At 62.5% G+C, this 15,741-nt stretch overlaps 1 protein-coding gene across 1 annotated transcript in view; it reads right to left on the minus strand.

Moving 5' to 3' along the window:
- Nucleotides 1-15,741, minus strand: part of ABCA13 (ATP binding cassette subfamily A member 13) — a 134,519-nt gene that overhangs the window by 70,758 nt on the left and 48,020 nt on the right. The window contains exons 16-23 of the mRNA XM_054571313.1: nt 13,090-13,284; nt 12,170-12,334; nt 11,119-11,296; nt 9,451-9,590; nt 6,089-6,202; nt 3,554-3,644; nt 1,824-2,000; nt 923-1,229 (exon numbers count right to left, since the gene is read on the minus strand). Coding sequence (XP_054427288.1) covers nt 923-1,229; nt 1,824-2,000; nt 3,554-3,644; nt 6,089-6,202; nt 9,451-9,590; nt 11,119-11,296; nt 12,170-12,334; nt 13,090-13,284 — 1,367 coding nt within the window. The remainder of the gene's footprint in view (nt 1-922; nt 1,230-1,823; nt 2,001-3,553; nt 3,645-6,088; nt 6,203-9,450; nt 9,591-11,118; nt 11,297-12,169; nt 12,335-13,089; nt 13,285-15,741) is intronic.

A 15,741-nucleotide genomic window follows, 5' to 3' on the forward strand; every position in this document is an offset into this window, starting at 1 on the left:
CAGCCTGCCTGGTCCCTGCCACCGGGGCCTCGGGGGCAAGGAGTCGTGTCATGACAGAACCTCTCATCTTGTCCTCATCCCCCCAACTTCAGTGCTACCTCAGCCACAGGAGACTCTGGTGACTCGCGTTTGTGGACAGAGAGCCAGGTCCCCCTTGATGTCTCGGTCAGACCCTCAGCCAGTCGGCGGCCCGCCCTGCCCAGTGCCACCGCAAGCGCACCACTCCCCACCGGCGCCTGCGCCCGGCCAGGCCCTGTCCGCGGCATCCCCGGCCCCTCGGGCCGCTGCTTCCGCACAGTGCGGGGCGGACCCGGCGTGGCCGCCTGCCCTCCCCTCCTGCTCTCTGCTCCGGGGCCTTGCACACGGCGGCCGCCCTCCGCGCTGGCCACTCCCTGGGCCCGAACTTGCTTCCCCGTGCTTCTGGGGCTCTGCAGGTCTTTGCCAGATGCCACCGCCGCTCCAGCGCCAACCGCCTGCCTGCTCTGCCCACCCCGGACGTCCCTGCCCCGTCCCATGGCTTCCTCGCACAGGCCCTCGGCCCGTCCCTGGCCCGTGGGGCCCGCAGCCCCTGCGGGGCGCACGCTCTGTAGTCCGCTGCAGGCAGCACACCCGTGTTTCACGTTTGTGCTGAAGGGGACAGCGCCCTCTTCTGCTCCCGGTTCGCGCGGGTGGGATCGGGGTCAGACGTGCAGAGCCCCGGCAGACGCTGCGCACCCAGGCGGCCAGAAGGGCCTTCCGAGCTGCCTGCTGTCAAACCTGGGCCACGCCACCCCCACGACTACCCTCCCCCTGGACAGCTCGGGCGCCGGAAAACCGCCCCTGGGGCCGTGAGGGGGTCAGTGCGCGTCCGCGCTCTCCGGACGCGGGCGGGGACGCCGCGCGGCGGGGTGGACGTGGGGCCGGGCAGGCGGGCGGCACTCACAGGTCGCTGCGGTGGCAGGGGTAGGGGGCCGCCTGCACCTGCGTGGCCGGGCCTGCGGCCTCCCGCCCCGTCTGCTCCAGGACGATGGCCCTCTCGATCATGTCTTGCAGCGGAGCGAAGACGTAGTTGTACTGGAAACCGTCGGCGGGCAGGCTCTGAGGGTGGAACTTCCAGAACGGGTTCTTCACCAGGTCGGTCCTCATGCTGTACAGGACGCTGGTCCGGATGGTGTAGGTGACGCGGGGCGGCAGCCGGGGCGGGTCTGCCCGGGCGCTGCTGCCGTTGGAGGACGTGTGGAAGATGACACCTGGCAGGGAGGGGGTGCAGGCCCATCGCCGCCAGGAGCAGTGCCCACGTCCGCGCGGTGTGCGGCGGGGGTGCTGGGCGCGTGGGCTCCGCTGGGCCCTCTGCCCACGGGCGGGGTCATTCCCCAGGTGGCTGGCGGGAACCACAGCCAGGGCCGCCCAGCTCCCAGGCCGACCTCTTTTTCACTTAGTAACAGCACAGCGTGGCGTCGGTGACACACACGAAGTACCTGTTCTGCACTTCCCAGGACGTGAGAAACGCCACGGGGGCCTGAGCCGTGCAGCTTCCCCTCCGCGGCACTGCAGGCGCCCCCGCCCCCGGGACCCGGTTCTCGGGGGCGGCCACTCTGAACGTGGACACAGGGCCCAGCGCCCTGCCACGTGCATTCTCTGAATTCTGCACGTGAGGCCTGCTACGGCAGCACCGGGAGACGTACGGTGCGAGGCCCTCGGTCCATCGCCCGGGGCAGCGGGCCTGCCCGACTCTGTCCTGTGCGGACAGGACGCTCTTCTTTCTGAGCCACGTGAGGCACGTGCAGGGAAAGGCAGCAGGCCCCTGCGGGACCCCGGGAGCGCGGCCATCGCTGGGCACTTACTGGCCAAGAGGCTGTTCTTCCGCAGGAGCTCCTGAGCCGCAGCCTCCAGGACGGCGACAGACTCCAGACCCCGGAAGCGGTTCAGCGCCACACAGGAGGACAGGTTGACCAGGGCGCGGCCCAGGGCGAGGATGCGGGCGGCGCCCCCGCGGCTCAGCATCCTGCCCAGGGCCCCTCCTGAGGACGTGAACACCCAGATGTGGCAGCGCCCTGGCACAGCGGCTCCCGTCCCCAAGGTGGACGCCGCACGAACACCCTCGACGTGCGGCTCCACCTTCCAGGAGGTCACTCCCGCCACACAAACCCTGTCCACGTGCAAACTGGCTGCTCGCTGGCCGAGCGTGCCCGCCGCTCTCCCCGCCGCCCCCGTAGCGCAGACACTCCCGCACAAACGGAGAGGAGCAGTGGCTCGGGAAGGGCGGCTGCGGCCCAGCGCACGGGACCGCGGGGACAGGAGAGCAAACAGAGGGCGAGCCTGGGCGGCAGGAAGCCGCTCTCCCCAGCACGTTGGCGCAGCCCAGAGCAGGAAAGCAGTCACCGAAGGTCACGGGGCCTGGGGTGGTGGCGTCTGCGGAGGAGCCAAGTCCCCCCGGTTCGCTCTGGCCAGGGTCCCCCAGCAGGAGCAGCCACCAGACAGCGTGGGGGTCTGGCACGGCGTCAGCAAAGTGTGTGAGCAGAGGCGGGGGGCCCTCATGGAGCCGGGGCGATGCTTGCAGCACCGGTTCCCCCTCCCCTCCCCGGCCTTGCTCTTCAACAAGGCCCACGGAGACTCTTGCAGGGACTTGATAAGAGAAAGAGTTCATCGAGACGTGACCACGCGTGGAAACACACCAAGTGCTTTACACACCCATGACACACACACATGGAGCAAACCACCGAGCTGTGTGGGCGGAGCCAGTGTGGGCCACCCCCACCCTGGGGACCCCCTAGTCCAGTCTGCAGGAGCCAGTGTGCGTCGCTCCCTCTCAGAAAGCGTCCGCGGAACAGGGGTGGCCGGGAGCCCCACCCGGCCCCATGTCTGTCAGGCGGAGCAGCACCCCGGCTGGGAGACCTCGGGGCCAAAGGACATGGAGGCCGATGGGTGGCGGTCAGGAGACAGAGGGCCGGCCGACAGCGCGTCCCCAACACCGTGGCCAGGCGCCCGGCACCCCAGCCCTGCCCCGGAGACGCAGCCCAGAATCCGGTTCCCCGGCGGCGGCGGTGGCCACGCTGTACCCTGGGTCCCCGCGGGGCAGGACCGTTGCCTGGTGGTCCTTTTTTAAACCTGAACCCCACGTTTTCAAATCAATGTAATTGTTTTCAATTGACTGCCAGCTCCAAAACATTATTTTATCAAGTGACTCTAACTCACAAGCCTTGTGTTCAAATCAGAACTCTTCCTTTTCAACCAACTTCTTTACCATTCAAGCCTGAATCAGTAAATCAGAGGCCCAGGCAGGAACGACCTTGCGGTGCGCGCAGTGCGGCCCTCTTGCCTTGCAGATGGCGGGCCAGGGACCGGGGAGGAAGTGGCTCGTCAGGGTCCCCAGAAACCCCTCGGCCAAAGGGTCAGCCACCCGCTTACACCCCCATTTACTCATACATACCCACGTTCACATCCACACGTGTACACTTACACACCCACGCCTACACCCACACGCACACTTTCTCTTACACACGTATGTGGACATACGCACCCACTGTTGCACACTCACACACACACGTACAAGTACACACCCACCCTCCCTCACCGTATGTCTGGAGCCTCTCTGTCAGTTCGTCTACGTTGATGTGTAACTGGCTTTCTATGAAGTTCCTTATGAACCTGTTTCTCAGGACTTCCTGAAAGAAAATAATGCAGTTTAACAGCAATAACGGCATCATTTTTTCCATAGGATGATTCTCGCCTGGTTTACTCCAAGTTTCGTGTCGTACAAGCGAATCATCTTTGAAGAGGTTCTAAGACATCACAGTGAGTCACAGGATAACGTGGTCAGGACACCGTCCTGACACAAAAGCGCCGACCACGAGAGCCGTGCTGCGCCCGCACAGAGCTAGCGAGCGCGTGGGCCTGCGGGCGGCCCCCGGCGGGGCCCGCGCTGCCTCTCCCGCAGGCCGGGTGCAGGGCTCCTGGCGCCGAACACTGGAGACAGGGCCACCCCCGCCCAAACCCCGACCCTTGGCCCGATCACCCCAGAAGCACCTTCCGCACGGCCATCGTGGCGGCTCCCTCCCGGGACGCGGCCCCAAATTGGCCACCTGCCAGGACGCGCTGCGGACCCTGCCCCCGGACCCTCCGCCTCCCAGAGCCGCTGCGCATGCACCCGCCTCCGCTCGCAGCGCCCCTCGGGCAGGAGAGACTGGGCATGGTCTTGGCCTCCAAGCTGGCGGCCTTGGCGCCTGCCGGGCCCGGGAGCCTGGCCCGGACCCCGACGGGGCCCCGCACAGCCCACCGGGAACGGAGGTGGGGAGCTCGCCCGCACATCCCTCGCGGCGGTTCACTGCTTGCCAGGTCCCTCAGGTGTTGGTGTCACGCAGGCGCGTCTGCAGGTGGCAGGGCTCCGCTGGGGACCTCGGCGCGCGCTTTCTTTGGATCCCGTCTCTCATCTCTCACGGGGCTCTCGCTACCTGCCTGGCTTCGTGCGGGAGCTTGAACGCGTATCAGCCATTCAACCTCGGCGGCATCTCCGCAGGGCGACCCCTGGCACCTCCTGTCCTTCCAGAAGTCAGGGCTGCAGCCCCAGCAGGGCACTGAGCTAATGCTCGTGGCAGAGCGGGCCCCGATCACGGGTGTCGGCCGCCGTGAACCCAGGAGCGCACAGGCTGTCCCGAACACGACTGGACGCCTAGAACCGGGGCCCAGCTCCCCGTGCTCCGTCCTCCCGGTAGAGGCCTCCCAGCAACGGGAGGTGCGGCGTGACTTTCTGACGCGACGACTGGGCAGACAGGCCGCAGCCCCAACCTCTGCAGAAGCCCCAGCTGCGCAGGCGAGGCGGGCGCTGCGCCCCCCCACCCCCCGCCGCGGCCCCCAGCGTCTCCGCCCCCCGCCGCAGAGCCTGCCACTGCTTCCCTCACATTGGGGCCCTTATCGCAGTCTGAACTGTTCGCAACCTCATACAGAGAAGCTCTGCTCGCTGCCTGTGTTAGCAAGTTAATCCCAGAGCAAACACGCTAAAGACAGTACCAGAGCAACGGCCGGCCCTTCCGAGCTGTGGCCACCGTGGCCAGGAACGAGCGGCCAGGGCCCCACCACGCTCTCAGGTCCACCTCGGCAGCTCCTGGCCCAGGGCCACCACGCCAAGCCCATCCCTGGGAGCATAGGATCCTCTGGCCAGGACCCAGGACGATGATGATGCGTCCGCTGCACTGCGGGGCTGCCAGCGACCCTGGCAGCCAACCTCCTGCCCTTGCCACGGCCCCAGGGTCAGACGGGCATCCCCAGGGGACATGGGATGGGGTGCCAGCCTGCGCTCCCAGGCTCTTCTCCCTCAGCTCTAAGAGCCAGACATTCCCTGTACAGACGTCTTGCATGTGCTACCCCATCCCAGCACCTGCTCCCGGAAGGACCCGGACCCGGAAATGCTTCCTGCCTCCGAAAACCGCCCCACGCGCACCACGCGTCCTCAGCTGCTGCCACCGCCGCCACCGACTCCCTCCCTCCACGCTAGGAAGCCCACGCTAGGCGAGCTCAGGGCCAATCCAGGCCCACACAGCGCAGGGCCGGGGATGGGGCCCGGCCGGCCTGGCCCTCACGGGCTCCACTCCCTGGAACTTCCCAGAGGGCACGTGAGAAGCGAGCCACACAAGATGGCAATGAGGGCCCTCCGCTCACCCACCGGGCACCAGGCAGGCCACGGCGACACGGATGCGTGGAGCTGGGATGCAGCCCCCTGGACAGCACCTGTGGCCAAGGGCAGAGCCGGGCCCTGGGGACCGCAGCCCACTGACGCGGGGCATGTTTCGTTTTCAAGCCAGATGATGAGAACGACCACTGACCACGTGACTGCTGCACCTGCAGCTGGGAAGTACGCAGACCACCCGGAAAAGCACCGAGTTGGTGTGGAACGTAAAGCATCGGCAACCATTGATACATTATTGATAACATCTTGCACGGTGGGCAAAGTACTCGATCGCTTACGAAGCGCCCTCACACAGTTTCACAGCGATGCTGTCTGTCCACGGGGAAACCGCGCCGCGGGTGGTACAGAGCCCTCACTCCGCTCCGCTCCGCTCCGCAGCTGCGCCGCCCGTGTGCCACGGCCCCGGACACGGACAGCCCTGCTCACCTGCAGCCGGCCGAGCAGCTGGCTGTTTCCTCCGCTCTGAAACACGCTGGATGTTCTCAGCAACGTCTCTGATAAAGTCCTTAGCTTGTCCACAAACAGAAATGTGTAATTAGCCTGCAAAACAAGGCAGAGCGGTCACGCCCATGTGTCAGCGAGGAGAACCCTTGGCACCGCGGCCGCGGCACGGAGACCCACGTGGAAGTGACCAGCCATCAGAGCAAAGGCCTGCCACGCCGCCTGCAGGCTGGCCGAGGCCTCCGCAGACGAGGTGGCCCGTGCCCGTGCCGCACCGCTCAGGGGTGGCCTGAGGCCTCTCGTCCGCGCGCCCTCCCACCCCCCCTGACAGCCCCCTCGGCAGCCCCAAGGTGCCCCCCACAGTTACCTCCCTGTCCAGACAGAGGCCCCCCGCGCACAGGGGCTGAGTAAACAACAGGAGCCCCGCCTCCTCCCAGGTCCGCTCCCCGCCAACACGTGCTCACGGCCCTGCTCCCCGGGGCAGGGAGTGCGGTGGCCGGGCCGGACGTGCCTGCTGGCTGCTGCTGCGGGCCGGCCGCACCAGGGGCTTGGAAAGCAATTCAGTGTCGCGAAAACAGGCACGACCCACTACAGAACGCCCGTGCCTCTTCTCTCAAGATAAAAGTCTGTCCTCAGGAAACAAATGGCCGCGTTACACCCATGTAATGTCTATTGCAATGTTATGTTTTTGATACTGAAAATATTCTCATGCCAAAGAGAGAAGATTAGGGAGGGGTCCCGGGGAGCCTCCGATAATGGCACCGGCCACCCGGGTCGGGAGGGAGAGGCGGCCACCCCAAAAAGGACAGGGTGCTCCCGCCACACAGCCAGCCAGGGCCCTGCCCCCTGGACGGCGCTCCTGCTGGGCATGGGCTGCACGCCCGCCCGGCGCCCCCGCCCCCGCCCCCGCCCCCGCCCCCGCCCCTGCCTGGCCCCGCTCTGCCGGGCCGCCTGACCTCTAGGCAGCTACAGGCTCAGCAGCCCGCACGCCCCTATGGGCGGAGCTGTTGTGAGTGGTGAGACAATCAACACTCCGTGTCCTCGGGCCAGGCCTGCACGAGGCCAAGGCTCAGCAACGCCCCCTCCGTGGTCAGAGTGCAGAGACGCACAGGCTGGGACGCGCTGCTATTGCAACCTGTCAGGTCGATGAGCAATGTTCATCTACAGATAAAGAATCCGCACGCGTTCCTCATGGGGAGGCAAACGCAGGTTTACAGTTGTTCGTATGCAAAACAACTCAATTAATAAATAATAACACACGAATAAGCTGTGTTTCACACTCGCAACTGCAAACCTACTTTTGCCCCAACCTGTATATATTTTCTATTTACGCGTATATCTGTACATAGCCAGTTAGTGCCACTTAAATAGGGTAAACTATCCTAACTTATTCTATACGTACATACTGTCCCTTTTCAAGTACCCAAGAAAAATTTGCTAAAACTAATAACGTGTTAGGATACAAAGCAACTGCTAATAAAATTCCAAAACATATAAATGATATAGGTGTTTATTATGATTAGAAATTCTTAGCGAAAAACTTGTGTAAACACTTTTAAAATTAATAAATTAAAACTTTTAAGTATCATGAAAAACTAACTACAGGACATGCTTTAGGAAACGTTATATAGGAAATAATAATAAAGGTATTAGCTATAAAAGATATTGAATATAACCAACATTCAGACTCAAATTTATTTGTTATTAAATTAAAAAGTGAAAATTAATCAACGAAGCTCTCACTGAACAGATCAGTGAGGCAACGGCACAGCGTCCGAGGAACGTGGAACACGGAAATTAATACTGACACACGAAAACTAAACAGGGGAAGGAAACACAGTCAGGACACGAGCTATGTCCCTAATCAAACAACAAAACACACAGACCCCTGCGGGGTCTCATCTTATTTAAGATTTTTTTTTGAGCGTGAAGCTGCATCTAAATAATAATACTTAATACTAATTTAAATATTCAAAACAGCTGAAAACACTAATGCCTACCAAGCCAGATGCCTTGGCACAAGTGGACGACCAGGCCGCAGAACCGAGGCGCCCGACCGCACGCGCGGGACAGGCTCCCAGCAGAAGCCGCGCTGCCTGCTGCCACCGCGTCTCAGGACAGAGCCCAGTGCCCACCCCACAGCGGCGGGCGCCATTAGTGACATCGCTAGTAAGTTCAACAACATGCAACGTCATCAACCGAAAAGCTCGCGGCCTGTTTCTAAAATCCATCTGAGCAGGAAGCTGTTTCCTCTGAAAGGGGGGAACTCCCGCAGCCCCGGGGCCCCCTGCCCTGCGGGCACCGAGCGTGGGCGTTGGCCCCGCGTCCCTGGGGGACGTGGGGGGCCCTACGAGCGGCTCCACATCCCTTCACTGTGAGCTGCAGCCTCTGGGCAAACGTGCCTTGGAGAGCCCAAGGCAGACACAGACGTTGGCAAACACACTCAGGACAAGGAGCGGGGAGGCGGGCGGGGGGGGCGCGCAAATGCAGCCTCTGGGCCACGTCCCCGTGGGGAGGGCGCCTGGGAGTGCTACTGCCGAAGCCCCCACCCCACCCCACCCCCCGCTGGCGACAACCCCGCCGGGGATGCAGGACCCCTCCCAGGAGCCAGCCGGCCCGCTCACCCCCAGGCCGCCACCCTCCACAGTGAGGAAGGTGGTCGTGAACAGGACGTGGCGGCCCCTCTCTGGGTCTGGTCTGAGGTCCCATCATCCCGTGTCCTCTGTGGTGACCTGCAGGGGCCCGCAGGCTCACTGGCCGCCATCGGACAAGAAAACACGACCCCAAGAAAACACAACACGACCATTTCTAAGGAAGGTGCCAACAGGAATAACACCAAATCCTGTCGTGAATACTCAGGAGAAACGAGCAGCCTAAGGAAGGGAAAACAAGCATTTAACAACGATGGCGGAGACCCTCCCGCAGGAATCGTTGCGGCCGCTCCGCCAGAGCTGGCCCTCCACGGGAGGGGCCGCGGCCTGGCAGCTAACGCCGGGACCCCGCGTATCCCGGGCAGACCCCTCAAGTGGGCTCCTCCTCAGCCGCCCCGCAGACAGGGCCGCGCCTGCGCCCCCAGGTCTCCGGGAGCTGCCCGAGCCGGCCCTTCTGCCTGCCCCCCTGCCCCCCTGCCCCCGTCCTCCCAGGCCGGCTGCCTCAAAGGGCACTCGCCACCACAGCGTCCTCTGAGAGAATAACTGCAAGTCCAGCGCAAACAGCCGGGGCAGGGAAACGGGCCGGAATAAACCGTGATCAACCTAAGAAACCCTCAGGCTAGCCAACCGATGCAACAGTTACAGCGACTGTTTGAAAGCTTGAGGTCCGTCAGGCCCTCGTTCACGCGAGCTCACCTTTCGAATGACACTGTTGACCTCGGGGCTGTTCGGTGTGTACAGGATCTGTCCATGCAGTACAGGTTTGAGGAAGGACCACACCAAAGCACCATTTGGAGACTGTAGAATTTCCTGGTAAAGCTTCAAGCAAAATGGAGCTGTCGCCATTTTAAAAAAGAAAAAAAAAATGTTGCTCAAGACACAAGAAGCCCAGGTGAGCGGGCCCTTCGCTCGCACCCGTGAGCCACACTCGCTGCCGTGGCTGCAGGCGGGGAGGGCGGGGCGGCTATTCCTGCCGCGCAAGCAGCAGCTCTTGTCTCGGGAAACCAGAGGACTCCATGTTTACGCCTGTCATTCAGAAGGAAGGAACGTGGGACCCACCCAGTTCGAACTAGCTTATCAGTAAGAGCACTAAATGATGAGCGGGGCGCCTGCAGGTGAAAACTCTCACAGAAAAGGAACGCCCCTGGTTTTTAGTCTGGAAAACAGTCATTTCACCAGTACAGCTCTGGGGCCAGAATGAGACTTCTTAAATAAAATTTTAGCTTTATCGGCTGCTCCTGCATTCTCTTTGCTGCACTGCAGAGAGCTACTGAGCTTTCTACTGTGACACAGGAATTGCCTTGTTGTCACGCAGATGTTCCACTCCTCGCGCGCCTTTCGTCACGGCCGCGGTGCACGGGGGGGCCCCCTTGGCTCGACCCACAGATGCCTCACGGAGGCGGAGTCTCCGGCGCCACAAAGGCTGGTCACCAGCGGAGCCAGGGCTGAGGCTGGCCATGCGCGCCTGCACCGCTAGTTCGCCGCCCCTGCAGCGAACGGTTAGGGCAGAAGTGGTGCCTTGGCTTTGAGGTTCTGATTCATACACCGAGACGTGAAGGGTACTGTTGCGAATAGTTCCAGTATTAATTTCACCTTCCAAATTCACCATTTTGAGAAAAACAAGCTCTTTTTATTCAAAAAAGTACTATGAAATTGATATAATAGTCCCACAGAATGTAATTTAAGAGCGTGACTACATAATGAATTTTAAAGCACGAATTACAGAGCTTGCTCTTACTGGTACTGTTAACAACTTGCACTTTAAATTACAAGTTTAATTCAGACAGTAATGATTTGGATCTTAGAGAAGACCTCACTATACACATGGCCAGGTGCCACACCAGCGCTCGGCAGCTTCCTACAAAGGACACTTTGCTGAGCATTCTTGTCATGAATGGGGGCTGGGTTTTGTCAAATGCTGCTTCTGCAGCTATGGATATTATCACATGATTTTCATTTTTCATTTTGTTTACAGGGTGTATCGTGCTCATTGACTTGCAGATATTGAACCAACCTTGCATCCCCACTTCTTCGTGGTGTATGTTCTTTTCAGCTTACTGCCAAGTTCAATTTGTTCATATTTTGTTGAGGATGTTTGCACCTACACTGCCAGGTGGGAGGGAGCAGTCACTCCGTCAATTGTACTAATGTCTAACCACTATGTTGCACACCTGGCACTGGTATAACATGGGGTGTCAGCTGTAACTGCAACTGCTTAATTCCCCTACAAAGGGAGGAGGAAAGCGAGGGTCTGGGAGAAGCCCCCAGCCCCGTTCCACACAGAGCGCTCCGTGCAGGGCGAGGCTGGCAGTCAGCGTGCAAGTCAACGCGAGGCTAGACGCGCGTGGGTTACTGTTCTCTTACTTGAGCCTTCAGGGATGTTGAACTTTTCTTTGTCATCGCCCATGAGTTCGTTAATGCCAGGCAAGTGGAAGAACAAGCGCGAGGTGCTGAGGAAAGATGCTTCCTCCTTGCAAACCATCCTCATCAGCGCCTGGAAGGAACCGAAGGCCGAGCCCCTGGCCTGGTCACTGTGTGGTGCCTGAGAACATGTGAGAAACACACTTCGGTGACACGGGGACTTGGGACAATGCCCCCACAGAGCACAGTCCCCTCTCCCATGGGAAACACATGGGTTCAACAAGTCAGGGGGACGCAGGTTCTGCTGGGGTCCTTCTGCCCCCGGAATCGATGCAAATCCCTGCAGCCTACCCTCCTGGTAGGAAAGAAAAATGTCACCCACGCACCAGCAATCCTTGTCCAGTGGTAAATCATCCATGAAACTTCGCTAAGTCAGGCTTGCTGATGTTCTTCATGTGTGTCGCTACTGCCAAACTGTCCCTCATGGATGGGCGCACGGACGCCCCGCCCCCGAGGCAGCCTGGGGCCCCGCCCTCTGCCACGTCCTGCACCCCGTGTCTGCCGCTCCCACACTGCTCCCTCCCTGCTGGCCCCACCCCAGCAGAAGGTTGAAGCAAGGATGGCTATGGCGCCCCTAACCTCCTTGAGTCTGTGTTTCTATTGCAAATGATGTGCAATTTGCAAGCCCATTATTTGTATGTAAATAAAGTGTTAAGGTTTTTGAAGACAGTTTACTCTCTGAAATAAGTTCAACGGACCCTTGGAATCACGTCTGCGCTAACAGCCAGTTTAGGGATTTCCGGCTCCACAGACCAGGCGGGGCTGGCCCCGTGGGGCAGGCAGGTCAACAGCCTCTCTCGCTGGTACTTGGGGAGACCTGGACCTCGCACTTTGTCGTGCTGTTGCCTCCAGGGCCCTTAAAGGGCGTTTCTGTTCCTGTGTCTTGCTGTCTCGGGCAAAAGTTAGACGTTGGAAGAGCAACGCAGGCGGCAGGAAGGCGGCCCGAAGGCGGCCCCACACAGCGGAGTACCCCCCGCCCGGACCAGGCGCACACCTGGTAGGGGCCGGGCGCACCCAGCACGGCTGTGAGCTCCGACGCGTGAAGAAACTGGGGCAGGTATTCCAGGACGCGGCTGGCCTTGGGGAGCAGGCGGCCGAGCCTGGAGACGACGTCCAACAGGGAGCTGAGCAGGCCTCTGGCCTCCGCTGGTACCAGGACCTCGAAGGGAAAGCACAGCACACAATGACCAAGGCCACAGGTCCCACACCCACGGGAGCCCTCTCAGTGGGGGGCACGTTGTTTGGTCTTATTCTCTCCTGCACTGGGGGACGGACGGCCCCGCTGGCTCCGAGGACGGCCCAGCGTCGGAGCCCGCGTGGCTGGCTTTGGAGCACCCAACCGCCCAGCGCTGCTGCCACATCGGCGGGCGCACATGTGCCCTGTTGCTGAAACTGAGATCATTTTCAAACCGTCGTCTCCTATCTCTGAGGTATGAAAGGGGATGTTTCGGAAGAGAACCAGGTAAGACGTTCCCATGTGTGAAACAACTGCCAGCCCCTGCCACGTCTCAGGGTCACGTGCAGGCCGTGCGCGGAAAACACTGAGCCTGGGGAGGCTCACAGGCTCCTGGAGCCTCACAGTGGGTGGGCCGGGGCTTAACCTCAGAAACGTCGGTGCACTTGGGCAGCTGCCGCCCCGTGGGGCCCCCACCAACGCTGCGCAGCTCGCTCGTTCTTTGTGTGTTGAGCACACTGATGGCCACCGACACTGTCAAATGCCCTCACGGGCCTGACCCCCAAAGCCCCCTGGACACCCCTCGGCCCCGAGCCCCACGCCGGGGCCCGCATGCAGGAGACGCAGCGGGTGGCCGAGGCCGGCGGCCTGCACCCCGCAGCCTTGCCGCAGGAGCTCATCTCGCCAGCACAGACACGGCCTGACAGACTTCCCACGGCCCCCAGCCGCCACCCGCTTACTTTGTAAATGAGGCCGCGCAGGTCCAGGTGCCGAGTCACCGACAGCAGCAGGGAGTACACTGCGTCCCCCGGCAGCCCGCACAGCTCCGCCGCGGCCCGCGCAGCGGCCTCGCCCTCCGGGAAGGCCAGCAGGAGGCGGAGGGCTTCCTCATCACACCGCCCAGACAGAGCCACGGCAAGGGCGCCGGACAGGACCTGCCGGAGCGAGGGGTCAGACGGGCCCTGCGGGGCCACAGCCCAGCTCCCTGAGGAGCCCAGAAGCCCGTCCTCGCGAAGCGCCCAGGACTTCCCGGCACCGCCCGAGCCCGGGCCCTGCTGTCTCCAGGTTCTGGACAGACTGTCTCTGAGGGGGGCACGTAAGTCACACTGCCCCCCCTCCTGACGGCTCGGGAGCAAGATGGCCGCCTGGCACTAGCCGGCACCCCCACCCCCGCCCCGCCCCGCCCCGCCCCGGCAGCTCTCGGGGGGCTGCGGCTGCGAGTTTTCCGTCCTCGCTTCTCGCTGCTGTCCCTGTGACACTGTGCCTTCCCCCACCGCTTCCAAACTGAAAACCAGACTCCTGAGCTTCTTGTCACTTTCTGAAAAGGAAAAGCAGAGCCCGGAGGAGGGGCAGGCCGGTCGGCAGCGGAGCTGCGCCTCCACGCGGGTGTGGCTTCGCAACCTGACGCACTACCAGGCACGACGAGATTCAGGCAGCACACACTCCTGTCCACACGCACCGGGGCCGAGCGAGACCCTCTGAGACCAGGAGCGGCGGCTCGTTTGCCGGGGCCTGGGGGCCGGCAGGGCTCGCCAGGCCCTCACGCCACGCCCTCTAGCGCCCACAGCCACGGAGAAACGGGGCAGCGTGTCCGTCAGGGTCCCCTGAGGAACAGAACCAACAGGGTGTGCGCATGCATGCGCAGCGGTCTCCGTAGGGGGCTGGCTCGACAACCGTGTGGCTGGCACACCCCCAGCCTGTGGCGGGGCAGAGGGCAGCACAGAGCGCTCCAGGGCGGAGCCGACGTCGCGGCTGAGGCCCGAAGGAGGGGGACCCCGTCCCTGGGGAGCTCCGTCTTTTCTCTGAAGCCGTCACCTGACTGGACGAGGCCCACCCACAGGTGGGGGGCGGCCTGCTTCTCTCCACACCTCCTGACTTCAGGGTGAATCTCATCTGGAAAAATACCTCTCACAGACACAGAGGGTTCACGTCTGACCAAGCATCTGGGGACAGCGGCCTGGCCAACACGTGCATGAACCCACACCATGACGAGGACCCGCTGAGGGACACGTTGGATCTTTGAGGGAGCCGTGCGAGGCGTTTTCAGACCTGACTGACCAGGAAGCCCCTTCTCCGCACGGCACTTGTGTGGTGCAGACACACCCTGAGAAAGGGTCCCTTAATGCCACTGTTTCCAAATGTGCTGCCGGGGGGACAGGGGGGCGTGAGGTTCAAAGAGGAGGCAGGATGGGGGGAACGGCCACTCACCCCCCCCCACCCCCCGTCGGCCCATCCCATTAAACAGTAACGCCTCGCCGGTGGGCTTGGCAGAGCTCCTGCTTCCGGGCGCCCCACCCGGGGTCAGCCCCTGGGAGCCCCTCCGTTGCTGCCGTGCAGCCTGGTCTTGGCTGTCACCTGCACGTCCCTGACCACCCCCACTAGGACCCTATTCAACACATGCCCCCTGCGCCGGCGCCCCCGGGCCCAGACCTGCTCGTGCGAGGACGGGGAGGCGCGACAGAGCACCCGCCCGAGGGCGGGACAGGGCTCTCGGGACCCTCGCTGAAATCCCTGCGTGGGAGGACGGGCGCCACACGGCGCGCGGGTGGTGGGGACGCGACGGAAGGACCTAGAGGAAGGCCAACCGCTGCTGGAGCCGCGTGACCTCCCGCAAGGACCTAAACGTCCGCGGGCCTCAGTTCCTTCATCCACACAAAAGAAGGCGTCGTAGGACCCGAGAGGACTCCCCCGGGAGAATTAAAGGGATCACACGAGGCTGTCAGCATCGGGACAGCGAGGCTGAGTGCCTGGCAGCTACACTGTCACTAACAAGAGGCCACCAGCGAAAACACACTTCCCACGCCCAGGAAACGTGAAGAAATGGGAATAAGAATGAGCTAAGTTTATGATTGAAAGTGATCGAGCCTAAGGAAAAAAGTGAGAGAAGCCAAAGGCACTGGAGCCCTTGCCACTTGCTCCTGAAGGAAACAGTCTTCCCGCTGGCGAGGGCGACCCCCCACCGGACAGCGCTGCCTGCGCCCCGCCCGCGCCCGCCCGCCCCGGCCCGCACGGAGCCCACAGGCCGCCCCGCGCACAGAGGAGGGCGCCGGGCGCCGCGGGCCTCGAGGGACAGCTGGCTCCTGCCTGGCCCCTCTGTCTCCGTTTCCAGGACCCTCTGTTCACGGCCCCAGGTAGGACGACAGACGGCACACCAGTCACGGGGGGTGAAGACGCCCCCAGTTCTACTCCTCACGGCAGGCCTTGGACGCGGCCAGCAGACAGCAGGGTCGGTCCCGGGAGGATTCCGGCCACAGCGGGACTGCGGTCTCACGTGACGGGCTCACAAGGGACTGGAAGCGTGGTGGCGAAGCCCAGGGAGGCGGGTGTCAAAAGTGACCACAAACGGCGCTCATGGCGCCGCCTGCTGGCCGCCTGCCACCCTAGGGGCAACC

The sequence above is a fragment of the Pteronotus mesoamericanus genome, unplaced genomic scaffold (genome assembly GCF_021234165.1).
Source record: "Pteronotus mesoamericanus isolate MK-2021 breed Mesoamerican mustached bat unplaced genomic scaffold, CSHL_Meso_final contig_220, whole genome shotgun sequence".
Taxonomy (NCBI): Eukaryota; Metazoa; Chordata; class Mammalia; order Chiroptera; family Mormoopidae; genus Pteronotus; species Pteronotus mesoamericanus.